Source organism: Notolabrus celidotus, chromosome 7 (genome assembly GCF_009762535.1).
Source record: "Notolabrus celidotus isolate fNotCel1 chromosome 7, fNotCel1.pri, whole genome shotgun sequence".
NCBI lineage: Eukaryota > Metazoa > Chordata > Actinopteri > Labriformes > Labridae > Notolabrus > Notolabrus celidotus.
In genome coordinates this window covers 11,290,864-11,313,750 of record NC_048278.1, presented here as the reverse complement: position 1 = coordinate 11,313,750, position 22,887 = coordinate 11,290,864, and the positions used below count along the sequence as shown (strand labels likewise).

The 22,887-nt window shown below is 40.4% G+C and overlaps 1 protein-coding gene across 1 annotated transcript in view; it reads left to right on the top strand.

Moving 5' to 3' along the window:
• The window catches only part of sh3pxd2aa (SH3 and PX domains 2Aa), a 149,005-nt gene that overhangs the window by 105,959 nt on the left and 20,159 nt on the right, over positions 1-22,887 (top strand). The window contains exons 10-11 of the mRNA XM_034688890.1: positions 11,891-12,004; positions 17,764-17,847. Of these exons, the coding sequence (XP_034544781.1) occupies positions 11,891-12,004; positions 17,764-17,847 (198 nt within the window). The remainder of the gene's footprint in view (positions 1-11,890; positions 12,005-17,763; positions 17,848-22,887) is intronic.

Sequence of the window (22,887 nt, the reverse complement as noted above, 5' to 3'; positions counted from 1 at the left end):
CGGCTAGCATCGGTATCGGCAGATACCAAGGCCCAGGTATCGATATTGATATCGGGACCTAAAAAGTAGGATCGGTGCATCCCTAATACCAATATGACTTTGATTAACACAATCTGATATACCTTATTCATGAAAGCCTTACAATTAGCAGGTTGGGATCCATTGAAAAGGGGAACATTGGGTGTGTGAATGTGCTCAGTAAAATTCAGTGCAATGTCCCTGTCAGATATTCAGACGCTGTGAGAATGGATGATTTATTTTTGTATTTATTTATGTATCTATTTATTTATTTATTCTGGTTCCAAGGGAAAGATCATCGAGGAACAAAATCTGAGAAGGTTGATCCCCTAGGAACATGAATGTTCTCAGTAGAAAGAAAGTATGATCTAAATTTCATGTTTCTGGAAGACATCAGCGCTCACAATAAAGTATAATACTTTAAGTCATAAATATTGACAGGAACTTATTTCTTGTGCAAACATTGTAATTCTGCCATAAGACTAATGCCACAGGAACACTGTCACAACAAAGTCTGACTCATCCTCTGACAGCTGTGAACATCTGTGTATGGTTTCTTAAATATTTGGTGTGGTAGTTGTTCTGGTATCTTGATCTTGAGCAAAGTATTATGGAATAATATCCAGCACACCACTAACATCTTAAGAACAAGAGCTTAGTTTACAGTTGAGTATATAAATCAGTTTCTATATGCCATAATCGTTTTGTACATTGTTGAGTTCTATTTTAATCATGATTGACACTTGTCTTATTTGTCTGTTTGGACGTGGATACAGATTACTGTCAGATGGAAATACATTAGAGCAGTGATGCACAGCTAACAGGTGTGGGTGTAAGTTTGGTGACGATGGACAAAATGCAAAAGCCTCTGCACATTTAGCCAGAGCATTGCATTGTTGGCGTGGCTACTGCCATTTGTAAATGTTATTAAACCCACAAAAAGCCAATGTCTTGTTGTCTGTTGTGTCTTGTCTCCTGTTGTTTCTTATTTGTGTCGCAGAAATTACCACAACAGTTGGTTGCCAGAAGTGGACGACAATTAGAAAAAGGATTCCACTAGAAAAGGGATTTGAGGATTGTTCCCCCGTTGTGTCTTATTACAGAAATTACAATGACAAAGGGGAAGATTGTATAACGGTGTAACAACCCAACCGAGTGGCAAATCCATGTCACCAAACTATAATGTGTGAGTTTGGGCGTGCTTCTTTATTTGTAGTGAGATTTAGAGATATTTTTTTCCATTTGTTTTGACTCTCTGCAAAGCAACAATCTGACAGTCACGCCTAGTCATTGCAGCAAATGGTTAGATGTGCAGAGGTGAGTAAGTGTCAACAGTCTGAAGCTCTTTTTTTATTCCGTTTTTTAAAGTAGTCCTGATCTGTTTATGCATTCAACACACTTCCTGCAATATTAAACCCAAAGTTGAGATGACAGGTTTTTACCTTGCCTTAAGGTCTGATTAAATAAGCATCTTTTGCTCTTGGTCATCATATGACACCTCCATCAGTCGCTTCTTTTGCAAGTAAGCACGTTCACCCTCACAGTTATTTGGCTCACCACGCCCTCACTGAGCTGCACTGGTCCATTTGTGCATCATTCCACACATACCCTGAGCCAAGTTATGCTTTGCTTTAATTGACTCTGAGTAATATTTCTCCATCTGGCTGCCAATCTTGGGCCCAGATCTCCTCCTACGAGACAGATTTTCTGTGAAAAACTGACTGCAGTCTTCTCACACATGAGGGTCAGCCCACTTCACTCATTTGTAATTCAGCCAACTGGTTATCACAGCAAGAGAGACAGACTTCTTTTCTATGTTTTTAGTTTAGTCTCTTATGCCCACATCTGCATCTCCTTTTTGTCTTTTGTGTGTGAGGAGAGAGTATGTGTATGTTTCAGGGGGTCCAGCTCTGTTTCTGGTCCTCATTTATCTGCTTTTACTGGGCCCATTCTCTGCAGAGCTGGATTTATAGCAGAACTGGGCCCTGTTAAAACCTTGCACTGCCATGTGTGCACACGATGGAGTCCAAAGCTTGGCGTGTGTAAGGGAGATAGAAGGGCTGTCTGTTTCTGGTCTTTTTTGGATGTTTATATTGGGTATATTTGAAAAAGAACAAGAATCATCAGCCAGCCTCTCCAGTTTTTTAACACAAGCCTTCCATGGCTCACAACAGAAAAATACATAAATTCCGTGCAGATTTTGAATTTTTTCTTCCCTCTCTCATCAACCCATCTCCGTACAACAAAGCTTTCCTTTAAAAAAAGCACATGACTGTACTGCAAAGAGCAACTGTCAGGTATATGTATCACTTACAATTTGGGAAATTTTCTTTAACTTGATGAATGAGATGACAAAAATCACTTTTATTTACAGATTGACTTGAAATATTTAGCTTTAACCATAAGCAGGATAGCTGAGCATGGCACTAAAACAGATATCCTGGGAAACTTGACCCTATTTAATTTGTCCTACAATCACTTAAAGAAACACATAAATAAGTTATATCTCATTTACCTCCAAATATTCTGAAATAAATGACCATATAAGTAAAAGCCACACTTATGTTAATTAGTTGACAGATAAAAAAGACTGAGCCATGTTACTGAGCAGTTTACAGCTTTTTCTCCACTGTTATGCTAAGCTTATCTAACTGTCTCTGACTCTAGTTGCATTATTAGAGTCAGTTATGAGAGTGGTGATAATTTGCTCTCCCAGCTCTCAACAAAAAGGCTTATAACTCTATTCACGAAATAATGCTTTCCTTGTATTAAGAGGCGGATACAATAATTCCAAAATAAACTTTGACTAGTTATATAATGAATTTAAGAATCCAGCTAACCAGTGCAGCAAGGTTTTGATAGCAGAAAACAGCTAAAGCTAAAATGACTAGAGCAGTCTGTTTTGTTTCTTTAAACTTTCAAATCAGAACAAATTGTTATAGTTCATTGTTCTATAACAATTTCTGCTTTTCATTTGTCACAGTTGGGTGAAACTCTCACCTCTATGGCATCAACAACAATTCCTACAAGGTCCTCATGGTGGACAATGCTGGAGCTGTGGTTTTAATCAGCGCAAACAGATTAAATAACATCATACCTCATTTTGATTTTACATGGTGATGTATCATTTCAGCCAAATCATTGGATCATTTCGTTTCAAGAATTCTCCTAAAAACGTACAGTTCTATCTCATCTTACCTTCAGTTAGATAAGATAACAGATAAGAGTGAAATGAGATAAGATAAGCAGCAGCCAAGAGGCTTACACTTGCCATCTTGATGGCGAACAGTCTCCTTTGTCCTTCGTCATTGCAGAAGATTTATTATTCTGTTTCCCTAACATGTGCCAGGTGAGCCAAAGACAGAAAGACCCCCTGCTTTTGCCCTGTACAGAGCTACTGCTCTCCTCTGCACAGGTGGCTCCAATTCTTCTTTACCTCTTTGAATATTTGCAATGAATCAACCAATGAAAGCCTCAATGTGCTTCATACCAGGCAAGCTGTTCCCACTTTTACACTCCAGCACAAAAGAAAATAACTATAACCTTCAAGTATCAAAACACAAACTCTCTGCTACCCTGGATGGTTGGAAGATTACATTTGAACACACAAATACAATTGTAGTTAACATGGCATCTACTGCTTATGACAGATATTTGAAAACAACCATTAGACTTAAACTTCCATGACTGAACCACCTGGTGCCAGACCAGCAGAGCACCGTCTACCAATGTATTGAATTCATGCAATGTACCAAAGGCTATAGTTTGATCATTAAACCTGTATTCAGGTTTTGAGACCAAGAGTGGGTGAAGAGATTCACCATTGGTTTGAAGAGAGAGAAGGAGGAGATAAAAGAGAGGATGCGTATTACTGGGCTTGGCTGGTTCATGTTTCACAGTAATCACTAAATAAACAATGAAGATCATCCACCCATCCATCCGTCTATCTGTCTGTCTGTCTGTCTGTCTGTCTGTCTGTCTGTCTGTCTGTCTGTCTGTCTGTCTGTCATCCAGCAACACATCTATCCAAACTTCCATCCATCCGTCCACCCATCCATCAGTCAATCCATCTATATATCCATCTATCTGTCCATGCGGCCATCCGTCCAATCATCCATCTCCAACAGCCATCGATCTAACCACTCATTCATCCATCCATCCATCAATCCATCCATCATCCATCCATCCATCCATCCATCCATCCATCCATCCATCCATCCATCCATCCATCCATCCATCCATCCATCCATCCATCTATGCATATTGAAATAATGAATGGTTAAAAGGCTCTAGGATCCATGTATCTGATTAATTGCATTCCAGATTGAAGTCCAGACTAACAAAATAAGACAAGTTTTAGAGACAGTCTTTCAATTTAAAAAAACAGCAGTGTAAAAAGACTTAGATTGTTTTGTTTAATGCTTAAATTCTACATTAAAAGGTCACTATTTTGATAGAGGCACAATTTCCACCACATTGAATGGATTCATAACTCTCTCAAAAGTCATTAGCATGTTTTTAATGTATTTGTTTATTTTGATTTGGAGAGAAAGATTTAAAAAATATTCCACATCAATACCAAACATTTTGTGTAAAACAGTTTAGACATCAGTTGTCACAACCCCTTTCTGACACCTTTACACTGCACAGAACTCCACAGAGAAGTCCTCTACATGCCCATGTTTGACAGTCCCTCCTGAGTTTACAAGTCCTAGCACTGTGTCAGCGCTGTTCAACACTGGGCTTCTTAAATCAGGAGTTATGGTGTAAGATTTAATTAGTGTAGTATAACTGTCGTGGTGTCAAACACAATATCACAGGGAACTACTACCTCCACCAGTCCAGGCCAAACAGGCTCCTAAATTGATGCTGACGGGTCTAAAATGAACTGTGCTGACCTCTGCTTATGCCAAACTGCACTGTAATGTCTCTGCAGGAGGCAGACTTTTGGCAGGTACAGAGCACCCACAGAACTCTGGTGTGACTGTGAGGAAGTTCAAACTGGAGGAGCTACACTGCAGCTTCTGTGCATAGCCCCCCGTGTGTCGGTGGCCCCTCAGGTTGAATTAACTCCTGTGTTGACTGTGAGACATGACCTGCTGTAGGGTATTCAGAAAAACAGTAAGATTATGTGTGTGAGCTTCTACGTGTGGAAGAAGGTGAAACACAGGGGCTGCCAAAGTCAAGGTGGCTCAAGACTCACTCTGCTTACATGGCTCAGGGTTCCCACGCGTCCTGGAAAACCTGGAAAACCTGGAAAACCTGGAAAACAGTTGACCAGGCTCCCCTGGAAAATGGGAGAAAAAGTAAAATGTCCTGGAAAATCACATATAGTCCAGTAAAATTATTCCAACATGGCTTTCACAGAAAACGGGGGTATATTGTTTATGTTTTATGGTACATGAACCTTGTAGAGTGCTCTTTTGATTCAAAGAGTCTTATATTTCAGTTATAGTGTGACCAGCGAAGTCGGGCAGAGAGCTTGGGGGTCTGTGCCTCACAACTTTCTCTGCAGGCTGAGAGCTCAATTACCGTACTCTAGCTCAGTTGTTCTGAGCTAGTGGGGTCCAAGGACCCCTGGGGGTCCGCGAACCATAGCGTGGGGGTCCGTGATTTATTTTGAATAAATTTCTAATAAATTATAAAATTGTGCTGTGTCATTACAAAACAGCATATACACCATTGATACCATTTGGTGGCTGGAAGGGATATGTGAGTCTTGCTACTGTTAATTTTCTGAAAGCGTTTAAGATTAATTACTTGAAAAGTATAAATGCTCTCATGTTGAGTCCAATGACCCTCTGTTTTAAAGTATACAAGTGGTATTTTCTTGATTCAAATTGAAGTGTTATCTGTTTTTCACTATGGTACAGGTCTGAAGTATTAACATTTACAATACAAATAGTTCCAAGGGCAACTAAGAGTGCAAATGGTAGTAAGCATGTGCTTTAGTGATGGGAAGTTCGGCTCTTGTCAGAGAGCCGGCTCTTTTAACTCGGCTCCCAAAGAAGAGCCAGCTCTTCCGACTCCTGAATGGCTATTAATTTAGGATCTTTTGTAGCCGTATATTTTACCTTAACTTTGCAAAAACTAATGGTTTGTGTTTAAAACTCTTTTATGTACGCTGTTTTTATGAGAAGACTTATAATTGACCAATTTTGTGCATTTATTTTGATTAGGGTTAGGGTTAGTGTTAGGGTTAGGGTTAGGATTAGGGTTAGGGTTTGGTTTAGGGTTGTGATTAGGGTTAGGATTAGGGTTAGGATTAGGGTTAGGGTTTGGTTTAGGGTTGTGATTAGGGTTATGGTTATGATTAGGGTTAGGGTTAGGGTTAGGATCAGGGTTAGGGTTAAGGTTAGGATTAGGGTTATGGTTATGATTAGGGTTAGGATCAGGGTTAGGGTTAGGATTAGGGTTATGATTAGGGTTAGGATTAGGGTCAGGGTTTGGTTTAGGGTTGTGATAAGGGTTAGCTTTAGGATTGGTGTCATGATTAGGGTTAGGGTTATGATTAAGTTTAGGATTAGGGTTAGGATCAGGGTTAGGGTTAGGATTAGGGTTATGATTAGGGTTAGGATTAGGTTTAGGGTTAGGGTTAGGGTTTGGTTTAGGGTTGTGATTAGGGTTGTGATTAGGGTTAGGGTTATGATTAGGGTCAGGGTTAGGGTTAGGTTTAGGGTTGTTATTAGGGTAAGGGTTAGGATTAGGATTAAGGTTATGATTAGGGTTAGGCTTAGGGTTAGGCTTAGGGTTGGGGTTAGGGTTAAGATTAGGGTTAGGGTTTGGTTTAGGGTTGTGATTAGGGTTGTGATTAGGGTTAGCGTTAGGATTAGTTTCATAATTAGGGTTATGATTAGGTTTAGGATTAGGGTTTTGGTTAGGTTTAGGGTTAGAGTTAGGATTAGGGTTAGGATTAGGGTTAGGGTTTGGTTAAGGATTATGATTATGGTTAGGATAAGGGTTAGGGTTAGGATTAGGGTTTTGGTTAGGTTTAGGGTTAGAGTTAGGATTAAGGTTAGGGTAAGGATTAGGGTTAGGGTTAGAACCAGAACTAAACTTAAGCAAACTGAACCAGAACCAAACTCATGCAAACAGAACCAGAACCAAACTCAAGCAAACAGAACCCGAACCGAACCAGAACCAGAACCGGAACCGGAACCGACACCGGAACCAGACACGAACCCGAACCAGAGCCGAACCAGAACCGAACCGAACCGGAGCCGAACCGAACCAGAACTGAACCAGAACCAGAACTGAACTGAACTGAACTGAACTGAACTGAACCGAACCAGAACCAAACTCAAGCAAACAGAACCAGAACCAAACTTAAGCAAAAAGAACCAGAACTAACTCATGCAAACAGAACCAGAACCAGAGCCAACTCAAGCAAACAGAACCAGAACCAGCTCAAGTAAACAGAAACAGAACCAACTCAAGCAAACAGAACCAGAACCAATCTCAAGCAAACAGGACCAGAACCAAACTCAAGCAAACAGAACCAGAACCAAACTGGAGCAAACATTATTAATGTCCTCAGGTTGGCATTGAGAAAAATCAGATGCCTCAGCTTTGATGGGCTGATCCGATTTCTCCTCTCAGTGAGAACTTGCCCAGTCTTTGAGAAGAACCCTAACCCTAACCCTCTCAGAAGGAACAGATGAAGCCACGATACACAGCCTCCCCTCCATCACCTGTATCCTATCTCCTCACATGTGATTGGCCACATGGCCGCCATGCTGATCAATCAAAACAAAGTTCTGCTGTGAGCAGAGCTGGTGCTGAGCACTGTGAGAGCTAAGCAGCACAAGGAAAAAACTGGGAGCTGGCTCTCTCCCGATGCGAGCCGGCTCTTCTGATTACTATAAAGCATCGGCTCTCAGAGCCGCAGCTTTTGATCATGACACATCATTAATGTGCTTAATCTGTTTTACAATTATGAGGGGGCCTTGGACAATTTTCTCACCTGTAAGAGGTCCCTGGCTCCAAAAGGTTTGAGAACCCCTGCTGTTGCTAGTAGGAGTGCAAACTCCCGATACTGAAAACAAACGGAACAAAAAGAGCGACACAGCTGCACAGAAACTCCACATCTCATTTTTTGAGAAAAGAGAAAGCTGAGATGATGCCCATCATTGTTACTTGGTTGCACTAATAAAGTGAAGTGCTGTACATCTGTGGTTGCATTATTCTATTATCAATTTGCCATAATTTTTATGTATGTAAGAGATGATTTCATTGATAGCAATAGACTACATGTCTTTCAGTGTAGACTTCCACTGAGAGGAACATATTAGACTATTTAGTAACTAAATTAGGAACTAAATTTAGACGGTCATACCAGCTTGATCATCATTGAAAATGTCCTGGAAATGTCCTGGAAAATGATCTCTGGAAAAGAGTGGGAACCCTGATGGCTGTTTGGAGATATGAGACCACATGCAGGGGGCTGTGGGGGCGTCATCTTTTTGTCATGACATCAAATTTGTAATTGGTTTCAATTGCTAGGTACTATCAAAAAGTAAGTGAATTACTAACTGAGTAACTGCATTAAAGTAATAAGTCACCTGTGAAAGCAAGTTTTGTGTTACCTATTTTTCCCTCCTTTTTGTCTCAGCTGTATTTTGCTATTTAGTTCTCTGAAAGCAGCAGCCTCAACAGTTGACATGGGAAGCATGTCTTACAAAACGTACTTTGCAACTAGTCTGCAGACTGCAGAGCCAGCAGGGATTCAAAATCAAGCTTTGGCTGTTTCAATGAAATATTCCATTTAAGCTGTAGTTTAGGGCTGTACATTATTTTCTGAAATCTGCAACACTTATCTTCTATTATCATCCCAACAATCTATTGTTTATACATTGTAGTTATTAGAAGTTGTACATATTTTCTGATCCAACCAAATCTCAGTTTTTCTGAGAGGTGGTTTAGTAGTTGCTTATACTGTGTCTGCTTTTTACAGTACAGTACAAAGATGTATGCCTCCTTAACATTACAGTTACTGTTACTTTCCCTGTGATACAGCTCTATAATACAGACATACTTTCCACACCACTCATACTTCATGTTAATGTGATTGGTGTCTTGCATGGTAGTAAAAAAGGGTGTGATGTGTTGATTCACTCAGGCTTCTGCAACCACATTACAGAGTTTGCCATATGGTGAGCAATAATGATCTAATTGTTGGACTCATTTTGAGACAGAAAAAAAATCTGCTGTTCTGTCTACCTCCACCCATCTGTCCAAATCTGTCACTTCTACTGTACTTACACATTCAGTCACTGTTGAATGCAGAAGCACACTTGAGACAAGTCTGAGCACTTCAGACCAGGCTACTGCCAATTTAAATCCTTGGAATACGAATGAATAAGACACACAATCTACTATCAGAAGTGGCAACAAGCAAGCGGTGTGCTCCCAAATATATTTTCCTGATCCTGTAACTCAATATTCATATCTTGTAATCAACTGACTATGGAAAAAATTGAAATGCTGCAAAGTGTAATCCGTCTTGCCTCAACAGTTGGGTTTAATTTCAGTTTGTCATGCAAGGGTTTCTTTTAGTCAGAAGAAGTATGAGCGACTGGAATAAGTCATAGTGCCCCATTTATCATGTTCAATGTTTCTCTAGATCACCCATTTGCAATATATGACATGACTCTGAATTGTTTAAACACATGCTTCTTTGAAGAATGACATATGCCATTTATCATATAGTTGTGAAAGTGATTGACTTTGCACTTCTTCAGGCTGTGGCCGCAGCTCAGCTCAGTGAATGCTGCAACAAAACAGCCAACATGTGACCAAAACCTTTAATCAGTACTATAATGCTGTAATTACTCCTCTACATGGATTAGTATGCAAATAGTGGGTTAAAATGAAATGCAGTTCAATGACATGATACCACACCATGATATTTAATCTGTTATTGACTGGAAACCCTTTCTCTCTGAGACTCCCCAAAGACACAAGATTAGTCAGCCAGTGTCAGACAGACGCATGGGATAGTCTTTGGAAGTGTAGACTGTCTCGCAACAGTTCTTTGGCTGCAAAGCAATGATGTGTCAACATTGTTAAGAGTTCCAGTAAAACATACATTTAGCATCTGTAATAGCAACATGCCATGAGTCAGTTGGGTGAAGCTAGCTTTTTCCATGATCCAGTATGACTGTAGCAGGGGCGATGTTGTTGGTTGGTTAGTCTGTCTGTCAACTACAGTCTATGGCCCACCTTTTTGTTTTAGACTAACGGACATTTTGTATGTCCAGAGGATGAACCTGTGAGATTTTGGTTTCCTACTTTATTCATTGCACCGCCATTGCATCGAATGTCTCATTTCAACTTCCTCTGAACAAACATGTTTCTGTGACATTTCCTTTAAATGTCTTAATAACAATAATGGACAACATATACGTCGGTGCAGACATTCATGTCCCCCTTAACTTAAATCATAAGAAACTTTGGTGAGCCCATGAACTGTTTTAAAGCCTCTAATTTGGGTTTTTACTTGTTGCTGTCTTGTTTTTTGGGATCCCTAATGGTTGACATTTGTTTGTAAGTGTAGATACACATTGCTAAGCCACTGGTATGGTCCAATGTTGTCAATCACAAGCAGCTTTGCACTAAATCATACACTTCCTTATCATCTGTTTTACTCTAAGAGGAGCCAAAAATAAAAAAAAAATAAAAAAATTAACATCATATTGAATTTAAGAAGGCTTCAAACTAACAAATAAGACCATAAAGGTAATAAACCAACTTATCTAGATGTAGAGTTGTTTGCAAACTAATTTCTATTTGAAACGGGAGCATTGCTTCACTTGTAAAACCTTGACCGTTTTCCCCTTCTTATATATAGTCCAAACTGCTCCACCAGATGAAAATCTGTTCAAAGATTGTAGGTCAGCCACTTCAGAGACGCTCTGAATCATTCTACAATAAGAAACACGCTAAGGCTGGCTAGCAACGTTGTCTCTAACTCTAACCACGTAATATAAACTCTTACCATTATACCTGAGGTACAGGGTCCCATGTTTACGAAGGGCAGACTGAAGCAGTCTTTTGTACGCCAGTCAATTTTTTAAACTGAATATTGAGAATCCCAGATCAGAAGTATATCACAGGGCTCTAAATCTTAAGTGCTAGTGATACATTTTTACAGATTCCAACACACTTACCGTGACGTTTAACATCATACATGCTAAACATCAGCATGTTAGCCTGCTTCCATACGGATGTTAGACTTTCACTTCAAGCACTGTGTCGAAGCTGAACTTTGCATCAGCTGAACTGTTGTAACTTTTTTTACTCCTACAACTTGCCAACTTTAAAAAGGGGGGTGGGCGGGGGATTTTAAAAACAGCAGCATTAAAATGCATTTCAGAATGATTAATAATGAAAATAGCAAACCAACCACCAGTCTCAAATAATTTATTTTCAACATTTACAAGATTTACTTTTACAACCAGTATTGATCTTTGTTTTGCTGCAGGCCCCAACTCTTTCCACTCTGGTATCTTCCTTCTCTCTTAGTGTCTGGTTTTGTAATGATGAAAGCTTTCCAAGTAGGTGAAACACTCATCTAACATGGGTCTGCTTCAGATGTCTTTGTCTGATACAGACAAGCCCAGCATCCATTCACAGACTGAAGCGGCTGTAATGCAAACGTTGTCTCATCCTCAGTCACTGTACATACTGCTACACTTGAGAGACTTGCAACAGTGACGTGTTATTCCCATTGTTTGGTGAAATTACCACATGGGGATGATGGCAGCTGCAGTCCTCCAGGCCTCTGTGATTGTTAGCAGTACTATATGCTATATAGTATATCAGTTCTCTGTCTTGTTTTATCTCACCGTCCTCTGTCTGTCTCTTTCTTTAGGTTGGTGGTTTGTCAGCACAGCAGAGGAGCAGGGCTGGGTGCCGGCCACATACCTGGACTCCCAGAATGTAACCAGAGACGACTTGGATCTGGGCACCTCCAGGACTGGGGAAGGTTAGCTCAAACAAACACAACATTATTAGATTCATAAAACACAGACATACCTAGACGTCATCCTGGATGAGGAACGCCTTTCTGGAATTGGCTGTTATTTCTTAATAATTATTTTTATGTGTGGGGTTTTTCTGTGCTCACATCTCAGCATACAAGCAGCACACAGAAGTCAGCACTAAACACACAAGCACACACACACACACACTCTCAAACTTCCAGTCACACATTGGGAACCTCGAAGACCATAGTCGCAGCTCCATGGTGAAATGGTACCAGACCGCAGCCAAAGGGTTTGCAATATTTTGGCACCACAGAAAATTCCTTTCAACTCCCCCAGGAGGCAGCAACTCTTGCAGGAGGCTCATTTTGTTGTGACCCTTTCCCCCTCAGTGTTTATTCTGACTGCAGGGATGGAGCATTTCATCACTGTGTCATAAGCCCCTTTTCTGCTTTTAGACCAAGAGAATCCAATAGAGATAAACCAAGTGCTTACACGCATGCTGCAAAATGCATGCTATAAACACATGCACTTGCTTTATCTGCAGCAGTATGGAAATGAAAGGAATGGTGCAATGGTTTATCATGCTTCAAAGTGCCACTGGATTATCTAACAAACATGGTCTGTCTCTCATTAAGATGTGCAAGCCTTCCCCGCTTCATTGAACTGTGCACATTCTGCAAGAAGCACACACACACATACCCACACATACACAAACACTCTGCTAGAATGATGACAGCTCCTGCACAGCTGCCACAGCCACTGTTATTTGCTGTTCTCGTTCCTTTTCTGGGATTTTTCCCCCCTCTCACGTACTAAATAGATGTTGTCAGTGCCTGCATCAGTAAATTCGCTTTCAGTCTGTATCCTGGAGGGGGAAAAACAGCCTAATGGATCTGCAGTGTTTGTTGCCGGGGGGGTTGTACGTTTGGATTGCTGTAACGGGTGTTGTCTCATTTGATTTTTCATTCTTTAATTTGCAAATACACTTTCTTTGATTTAATTTGGTGTGCTATAATGTATTAGATTTGGGTTAGGCCCTTTACATGATAATTCAGCCAAAATACAACTTGGGTCTTTACCCATTGCAGTAAGCTGTCAAGAAAGACAATATCTTCAGCAGATTTCTGCAAGCACATAAAGGTGTACATGTACTGAGCTGAATATGTGTGAGGCATGCGACTGAAGGTTATATAACTATTGCCATCTTTAAAAAGTCACATTGATGTCTGCTTATCACAGCATTCATCTCTGGGCTTTTCATGTTAGTAGAGTAGATTTATGTAAGAAGGCCAAGACTACATAGTCCTCTGACAGTATGCGTGAGATAATCTCTCCCTTGTCCACTAACACAAGTCAAAGTAATGCTCTTTAGGATCTCCAGTTAAATACAGAATTCCCTTTATTTTTGTCCAATGAGTTTAAACAAATGGGACCAAGCCATTTGAGCATCAATGAAAGCCCTTGTATTTTCTATTTTCTCTGACACTGCAAACTGGGTGTCAAGTTCACATTCCTTGGTAAAGTCATGGGCTGCATCAACTAACCAGCAGTGGTTTCTTCTCAAAATAGAGTAGGCAAAATCAATCTGGTGTGTGCTGATGCTACATTAGCTGCTACTTTTTTCCACCAAGTAGTGCAGTTCGGTTTGTCTCGGTACGGCACACACTTTATGGCGTTTCCATTGACTAAAACCGGGACAGGTCCCCAAATTACTGAGCCGTACCGTCCAACTTTTTGGTACCCTTCTGTTGGGGTGCCAGGCGTACCGATCCGACCCCAGAAAGTGGAGCTAGAAACACTGCAGTCTGTTGGTTGATCGAAACAATCGTCACTTCCCGTGCGACAGCGGTAATAAAGAACAACACATAACCCTGCCATGTAAAAATCTCCAGTGGACTTCAGGAAGATAACTTTTTTTGTTTGGAAAATGGCATCAAGAAACAGCGTTCCATGGTTGACCGTGGAGGTGCAGACTTTCCTCGGTATCACATTTTTCTTCTTTGTTGCATTTATTAGGTTACACTGTGTCGCGCTGCCATGACGTCATGCCGTTAAGTAGCTGACGCGGCTATCCGAGCCAATGTAGTCATGTTCCTATAATAGCAGCGTCTTGAGGCTTCTAGAGAACTGGCCTGTCAGAACAAAGTTGGCTTGTGGGAAAGCGGGCCCTAAAGAGACAGTACCTGAAATTCTGTGTGTCAGTAAGAGGCTTAGCTGTGGATTTTTTTGTAGACACAAGTGTGGGGAAAATAAGGAGATTTTAGAATTGTGCATAATACAAAGCTGTTTGAGAGGTTTCATAGAGTTAAAATATGAAACTTTAAATGAGTATTAAATGGAAGCTTTAAGTGCTGGCAGCTGAGTTGCATCACAGGTAACAAAGCCACCAGTTTTTTTCTAATTGATAAGATGCAGATTATAAATTAGACATCTTTGGTTTCCGATGCATCAATTTGAGGGACTTACTAGAGGACATTTCTGTGTGGATGTGGATGTTGGAAGAGCGAGTGGAGATTATCCCCTAACTTTAATCAGATACCTTGAACCATCTTATTCAGAGGTTCAAAGAAAGCACAACTGTTTCATTAAATGTCCTCAGGATAATTTTGTACATCTAAACCACAAGAATGGACATTGTGAATGCAACTGTGATAGTGTTGCAAGCATTATCAAGTCTACCCAAACAAAACCAAAGTTGTAACAGACCAGAATGATCCTTTAAACCTGTGGGATGGCTCTGGTAGTTTTGTTCAAAGAAAAATGCAACCATCACTTTAGGGTGTCCACCTTCACTGTTAACCAATGCACTCAAGTCAATTTATGGGGAAGTGCCTGAGCTCACTGCTACACACAACTACACACAGCTACACACTCTTACCCTTCCTCTGTCTATGGCCCCAATCCTCCCATTAGGCCTGGTATCTTTGTGTTTGCACACATCGTCACTTCATATTTCTGAGCTCCCTTCTCCGGCTTCCTGTCGTCTCTTACATCTCATTATCTCTGCGTGGTCTGTAACCTAATTCCACTGACAGCTCCGCTCGCTGGAGAGGAACCGACAGACGCAGCCCGGCCCCCACTGAAATTACCTCGAAATAACATTTCCCTCCGTGCCTTCCCTTAGCTGATATTTCAATTAGGAGGTCAACAGGGTTAGGGTGGCGCTCGCTGAGATGGATGGAAGGCATAGAGGAATCAAAAAGAAGGAATGACATGTAGAAGACGGCACACGTAGGGAGGTGGGCAGATGTCGAGCAGGAGGAGAGATGGGAGACAAGAGAGTGCAGAGAGTGACACAGAAAGGATTACATTACCTCTGTTCAAAGATAGACAGAAGACAAGTGCTGTTTCCATCTCTCTTTCCCAACTCAAATGGTTTGGCTCTTTATGTGGCCTCAAAGATGGCACTAAGTCAAGGAAAAGACTCATCATGTTATGACTGCTGCTTTATCATACAAGCTTTAAACTAATAAGGAGTGATAGAGGTTAGGAGTTCAGACTGTACACATTCCCAATTAGATTCTGTTTGCAGACTTCATCAGTTACCAGTTTATATCAGTCGGGTCTTTGTTTTGTTCTCTTTACTACTTGATACACGAACAGCACACTTTTCCTGTGTGTGTGTGTCACACGGGTCTCACTACTGTTCTGCCTCTGTGGGAGACTCAGAGCCTCTAGCTCTTTAGCACATTAATTCAAATGGTGAAAGTTAACATGATCATAGATTATGATCACTCTTTCACCCCATGTTTTGTAAATTTAACACCTGACCAAATGATCACTATTACTGAACATTCTGCTACTAAAATGTAATTTTTATAACAGAAAAATTATGGGGCATGTCCTTTGTTTGGGACCAGTTTGTATTTCTGCAACACCCTCTCACAAGCTGTTTTGAACTTCATTGACGTTGTTTTGTATGGTAGGGATTACGCAATCTAACTTAGTTCCAATAGAGAGCATGAAAACGATGTGCTACACAGTGAGTTTAGTTTTTGCTAATCTTCAAATCTAGTCCCTAGTTGAGCCTCTGCATAGACACAGTCTAACTAAATATACCAGGGCTGCAACAATCCGTTATCCCATGGTTTGTACCTTGTTTTTTGGTCACGGATTTTGCTACACTTCAGTGTTTATTTGGTTCTCCGTTCTTAAGCATTTAAGGTGAATTTTACAACAACAGCAAGAGTATCAAAAATAAACTATTTATCTTTCATTTTACTTTTTTTGCAAAAAGCAAAACAAATGTTCCAATCCATACATTCTTCTGGTGAATTGTATGATTAAACATAAATAATTAAACATATTTGAACCAAATTCTATCTTACTGCAGTGACTGACATGTTTGGCCTCTCCCTATATCTTGGATTGACTGAATTTGTTAACACTTCTGCCAATTGAGCGCTTGTATGACTTTCAAATAGAATATGGGTTTGGAGTACTGCTCTTAATTTGCCAATCCGAGAAGTGGTGAACCATCACAGTGAAGTAACTCTGATGCTCACGAGTTTCAACTAGCCTAGCTGAGCTTTGTTTTCAATAACTCAGCATGTTGTTGCAGAGAAGTTGTGAACTACCTCAGAGCAGAACATATGTGAGAGGGTACTCTGTAACGCAGAGCCCACTACTGCACCGCTGCAAATCCTTGTGGATGGATTTTTTTTTTATTTGTGTCTATCTGAAGCAGTGGGGTATGTACAGTATGATGGATGGCATCAGTGTGGGACTGTTGATTTTTTGGATGACATTGTTACCTGCTCAGCTATCCTGCTTCCAGACAGTGATATCACTAGCTGATGGCACTGCAGATGTTCAATCATGTTGGAAGTGTTTCCATCTGACTTGGTAACATTTGTGAAACAATGTTTGCAGACAGTCAATTTTCAGTTTACTTTTTCCCACACCACATATTGGAAAGACTGCGGTGCTTCCTTAAACAGCTGCCTCTCCTCACTGCTCGCCATGTTAAAGTAATGTGTGAAATATGACACCAGTATTGTCAGCCTCCTCCTACTTTAGGGCCTTGTGATTGGATATTTACTAGCCAGAGGAGTTTCCTTATCCTGCCGCGTGGACTCACAGACACACACAAACAGAGCCAACTTGTAGAAAAATATAATGTTTGGAAGGTTAGCTCAAACAAAAACCGAAAGTTCTGTATACTACTGTATGGCCTATATAGAACATGTTCCTGATCTCAGTGATGTCACACATTGGTTTCTAAAGAGGGGTTTAAAGCCAAACATCAGGCGTCCACATATTGGAAAGACTCCACATGCATTCCACGCACTAATATAAATTTGTTATTTGAAATCTAGCCCAAAAAGAGTACAGTTCTAGTTTGCTTTTAACCAGAACTTCACCTTTGTTTTGAAATTTTTTTTTTCTCTAATTCTTCATTTGACATTTTGATTTCTGCCTCTCACTATAAAGCTCAAGAATTGGGAGTTTTAACTTGCTGTACATGCTGTGTTGAAAAAATTGCTGAATTTATTTTTAAAAATGCTAATACTATAAGATTAATCTGCATCAATGTCACTAGCTTCAATGCTTACAAACACTGTTACTTCAAAATGATCTAATGGCTTCATACCGGACAAACAGATTTTTTATTATTTGTGATTGTCTTTCTGTGATACTAACAACTGCTTTATGTCTGCCTTTGTTGACTTTGCTAATCAGTGCTTCTTAAACTAACCCAGCATTTGTTTTTGTTTTTGTTTTTTCCTTCTTGGTTGCTCCTCATCATAACCATCAGTCACTAAGAGACGCAAGGCACATCTGAAGAGGCTGGACCGCCGCTGGACTCTGGGGGGGATAGTGAACCGCCAGCACAGCAGAGGTGAACAGAAAATAACAGGCCCACACACTGAACACACATAAGCAAAGAATTAATACAGACACACCCTACATGCATGGATTTTTTCTCTTGAACAGTGTGTTGCAAAAGTTCAAAAATTAAAATGTGTGCTTGCCAATTCGTTCTTCATGTTTGTACAACATCCCAAAGTTGTTATGAGATGACCTTACTATAACCTCTTGGTGAGTTGTTTTTTTGCTATGAGTATGACAAGACCACCTCTGTGAATATCTTTCCAGCTTGACCGTAGTTTTCTTGTTGTGATTTGAGAGAGTGAGCATATCCTTCTCCTCCTGGCTGTCAGGTTGTAGACATTGTCCAATTGGATAGCAGTTACGCAGTTGATGGAAAGCTTGTGGCATCTTTTATATGACATTTTAACTCAGTAATGGATGTCATTTAGAACATATCAAAGTACAATACGCCCAAAATTAACATACTTATGTAAAAGTGAATGAATTGATTTTAAAAACTGCTCAAAGAATTACAGGTACACACACACTTAGCACAAACTTAGCACTTTAAGATTATGATTGAAAGAATAAGCTAGCGTAGAAACTAACAATAACCTGTGAAGATACCAACAGGAACTCTGAGTGGGGGAGAATTTGTCACATACATGTGTTGATTTTATCTTATGCTAAAAGATACAATTTGCATAAATGTAATTGCAGTAAAAGTAAGGAGAAACTGACTCATTAACACATGGTACACACCTTTCCCATGTCCTGTAAAAAACAAACACACAGTACCACTGCTGAGCCCCAGTGTTGGCCCCTCTCGTCTTTACTCTGCATATTTTGTGGTCCACATGGTAAACAACCTCATTTACATCCACACCAGCCAGCCAACAACAACTGGCCTCGGAAATCTAGTGGGAGCAGCATATTGGGTGGCCATGAGTCAGCTCTGACAGTAAAATCTCAAATCTCACTCCATCAAAATAATAGAGCAACAAAATAATTGGACTGCTTTAAATATATGTGGATAAGTAAAACTGTTCACAACTTTTGCAGAACAGATGCAACAACCTTGACAGACGCTTAGCCATGCTCACATTATTATAACTGCTTAAATTAAGCAGTCCCCCTTTGTTTTATAAAGCTGTTAATGAGTTTTTGGTTTAAGTATTCAGAAAGTGACAAACAATTCAATGATATTGCACTCTCTTTTTATTTGCATTTCTCAAGTTCTATGCAGTTTTACTCAATCATTATAGCTTCGATGCTGAGTGAGGACCTGAGTCGTTCACTGCAACAACTCAGACTCTTCTCTCCGGAGCGAGTCAGTGCTTCTTTTTTACTTTGCCATGCTGTAAGTTAGGTAGCTGTCTGGATTTTGGATTAGTCGCGGCTTCTAACAGACGCTTCATAGTTACGATTTGTTTGTGGAAGCTGCTTCTGGACCCGTGCAAACTCTATGAAAATACTCTTTGTTTCTCGTTATCATAATACAGTCTGATTGGAGTGGACTGTGTTACCACCTTTTTTTTACAAACGTGAAGGCAAAGAGCCATTCATTAGAGGAAGTGGAAAAAAAGGGGATCAGGTCAAATGGTATGTGCTTCTTCTCTAGAGAGTCTACAGTAACTAAAACTGTTCAGAAGATTAATAGAAGGGCCCCTGTTCCTTTTATATATCCTCATACTAATATACATAAAATATTTGTATATAGTCACAGCCTCTGGCAGTGGATGGATGGTAACTAACACATATAGTAACATACCCATGTAGCTAATTCTTCTTGGTTTTGTGGGAAAGAAAAGTGGTAGCTGTCCAGAGATGGGGGAACATTACTCAGTCACATACCCCCTATAGCTGATTTGGGAATATAAACTGGCTCAGAAGAAATATCAAAGGATTACGGTTGAAAGTATATCATCAGTGATAAACTGGAATCAAAGATAGAGGAGCAGTGTTTGCCAGGTCTACAGGAATGTTACCTAATGAGATACGTCTCTAAGAACACTGAGGCTTCGCCCCAATGAGCCGGTGGAAAGTGTGAAAGTGGGGCAGCAGTCCAATCAGTAGGCTGGTTTTAATCACACAGACCTCAACTTCTATAGAGTGTGGATGAGTCACCAGGCTAGCTGTCACCACCGGAGGATGAGGGCATGAAAAGCTTTTGGAGGTCCTGTCCTGGAATTCACCAAATTATTTTTAGACACCTAACTTTTTACACTCAAAGGGTAGACTGATTATTTCAGGTAATTTTTGTTTTACTTTTTTGAAATTTGCCACCCTTTTTTTTTTACAGTGTGATGGCTGGTTGATTTTAAAAAGTCTTGCCTGTGTACTTTTGGATTTCAGACAGAGCAAAGTGGACCCCTGAGGCTTCAGGGGTGAGTTTGTAAAGTGGTTGTATTTTTAAAGTGTTGTTTCAGGTAATGGCAAAATTTGAAGTATCATCAAAGGTACAGTCTGGATTTCACATCTCAGGAAAGTCATCATGTTGGCAGATATTTTATCAGTTGTTTTATCATTCATCCTCTAACAGAATTATCTGTTGTTGTTAAAAAGTTAGTCAGGTTGCATGTGAATCATCAGCTAATGCAACAACTTGCCAGATGGCATTGCATCAATTTGATTTTAAGGTTGATCCCCAGTTGTCTATTTTGCTGCATAATCCTAAGATTTGTTTTCCACACTAGCTGTGGGATTCTCTCTGGTTCAGAGCTAACCTGAGTTTAGCCTTAGCTTGTGGTTTATGATGATTTTTACTGCACATGTATGTGGAAATATGCACTAATAAAGGACAATATTGGAAAAACATTAGGTCCTTGGGATTGATCCAGCTTTATTACCTGATGCTGAGGCCCTGTCTTAAAGAAGGGGCCTGGACCAAAACCTCAATACAAGACCCTCAATTTAGAGTTTTGTGATTCTATGTGGCTTGGCCTCCAAAACTGAACACCCCAATGAGAGTACTTTCTTGCATACCAGTGTTGCACACAGCTACTGAATAAAAGTAAATGTGCTGACCATCCAGGCATTCACAGGATGCTTAAGAAACCAGGGAAACCTGGAGTGTTTAGTTTATGTTCACTGCCCTGCCTGTTAGATGTACTCAGCATTACTGATGTCATCGCAGGCCACAAAAATGCTCAGCTGCTTTCACGTTGCCAAATCCTGAAAACCATTGGTCAAATCTGCAAAACAGATCAGTGTAGTGACGTTTTTATTCTTAGCATCACTAGCATGTGTTTTTCAAAAACCCATTAGTCTAAAGGTAAGAAAAAACCCAGAATACAGACAAATTGGGCACCATTTTTTTTTACACAGCTAAAAATTAGATCACAGAGTCATAGTGGTTTGCTTAGTATGGCTAACATTAGTAGAGTTAGCACCACCAGTCTTAAGTTCTCCTTGCAGGTTAGTGTCCATATTCCTGTGCTGGTCATGTATTGCTCCAGTCAAGTGGTTATGCTAGTTTAACCAGACACAGCTACAAACAACTTTATCTCCATTTTCTAGTTTAAAAGCTACGGACAAACTGCACCACACTACGAGATGCCATTGGTCATCTTTACTTCCAGGTAGCATCACAGCATGGCAATAGTCACTGACTGGACTTACAGCCTAGCTAGTACTTGATGGCTGGGTTACAGCTTAAACAGATCATATGACCAACATTTGGGGCTACAATTAATTAAAAAGAACATGAACAACCTGTTTAACTGACTATATGAGAGTGTCCTCTGGAGAGCATGATGACATTTCATTGTTTCGTAGAGTAGACACACACAACCCTAATCTGAAATCAGAGACAGCTGTACTCAACTGAAAAACATCACTAGGAGGTTCATCTTTGGTATTTGGTGCTCAGATGGAATCCAATAAAAGAGGAGAAAAAAATTTGAAGACAGGATGGAAATCCCAAACAAAAATGCTCTGCTGCTTTTTCAAAAACCTTTTGTCAAAGAGCATGGTGGCGTGTAATTGAGTTACGCTTATCTACAAAAAAAATGTTGTGTGACTGTTGTGCTTTTTAAAGTTGATAGAAAAGCGATAGAACAGCATAAAGGCTTACATATTGTTTGATACGCTGAGGACAGAAAACATTCACATGGAGTTGCAGGCTGTGTTACAAACACGCTAACAACTCCTGGACCAGTAGTGTTTTTTCCAACGTTCAGAATCGTCTCACCATGAAACCCACAGCTGCTGCTGACTGCAGTCTCTTTTTTGTGGATTTTCCAGGTTTTTCAATCACCACCACTCTTCACTTTGTGACTGTATTACCTTCTGTCGGCATGCTGTCCAATTACTGTACTGCTGTCTGCCTGTCCCTGCCTGAACTCCGTTCAACTGTGCTTCAGTCAGACCTACCGCACCAGATGGCTGAGTGTGTGCTACTGGGAATAATAGGAATGCCAGTAACAATTACAAGAAAGTCTACTAAAACCGGCTTGATTCCATGCATCTTATCTTAAAAGTTTTAGCACTTGAAGTATTTCCCCCTCATATTAAACGCCACATTACAGCCTCCTGTTCTTGTCCTCCACACCTTCCTCTCATCCCCATTTCCCCTTCTTAGCTGTGTGAATGGAGGCACCACTGTCCCAGCCTGATAATGCATTGCCAAGCTAGCGATAAGAAACGGATGAGTGAGGTTTTACAGCCCAGCACAGACACGTGAGATACTGTTTGATTTAGTAGTGCTGGCAGAGGAGAAAAACAAAGGCTGATCCAGTACGATTTATGTTCTTTCAAGAGCTAATTTGCTAATGGAGGAGAGCAGTCGTACTCTGCAGCCTGTTTGCTGACACTGATTTCTTTTCCCCTTTGTGTGGTGCTTCATAAAGATGACAGAGATGTGATCCCAACGTCTTGACTGTCAAATAAGGGCGCACTCAAGACTCAAATGAAATTAAAGCACATCTTCTTTTTGACTCCCCAGTGATCCAACATAAAGCCAGGGCAGGCTGTCTTGACCTCCATTTGGGGGCTTTGATTGGCTACTGACGGCAGTGTGACCTCATTGTGTTTTCGGCAGGGGTTCAATAAAAGCTGTCCTCCCTCA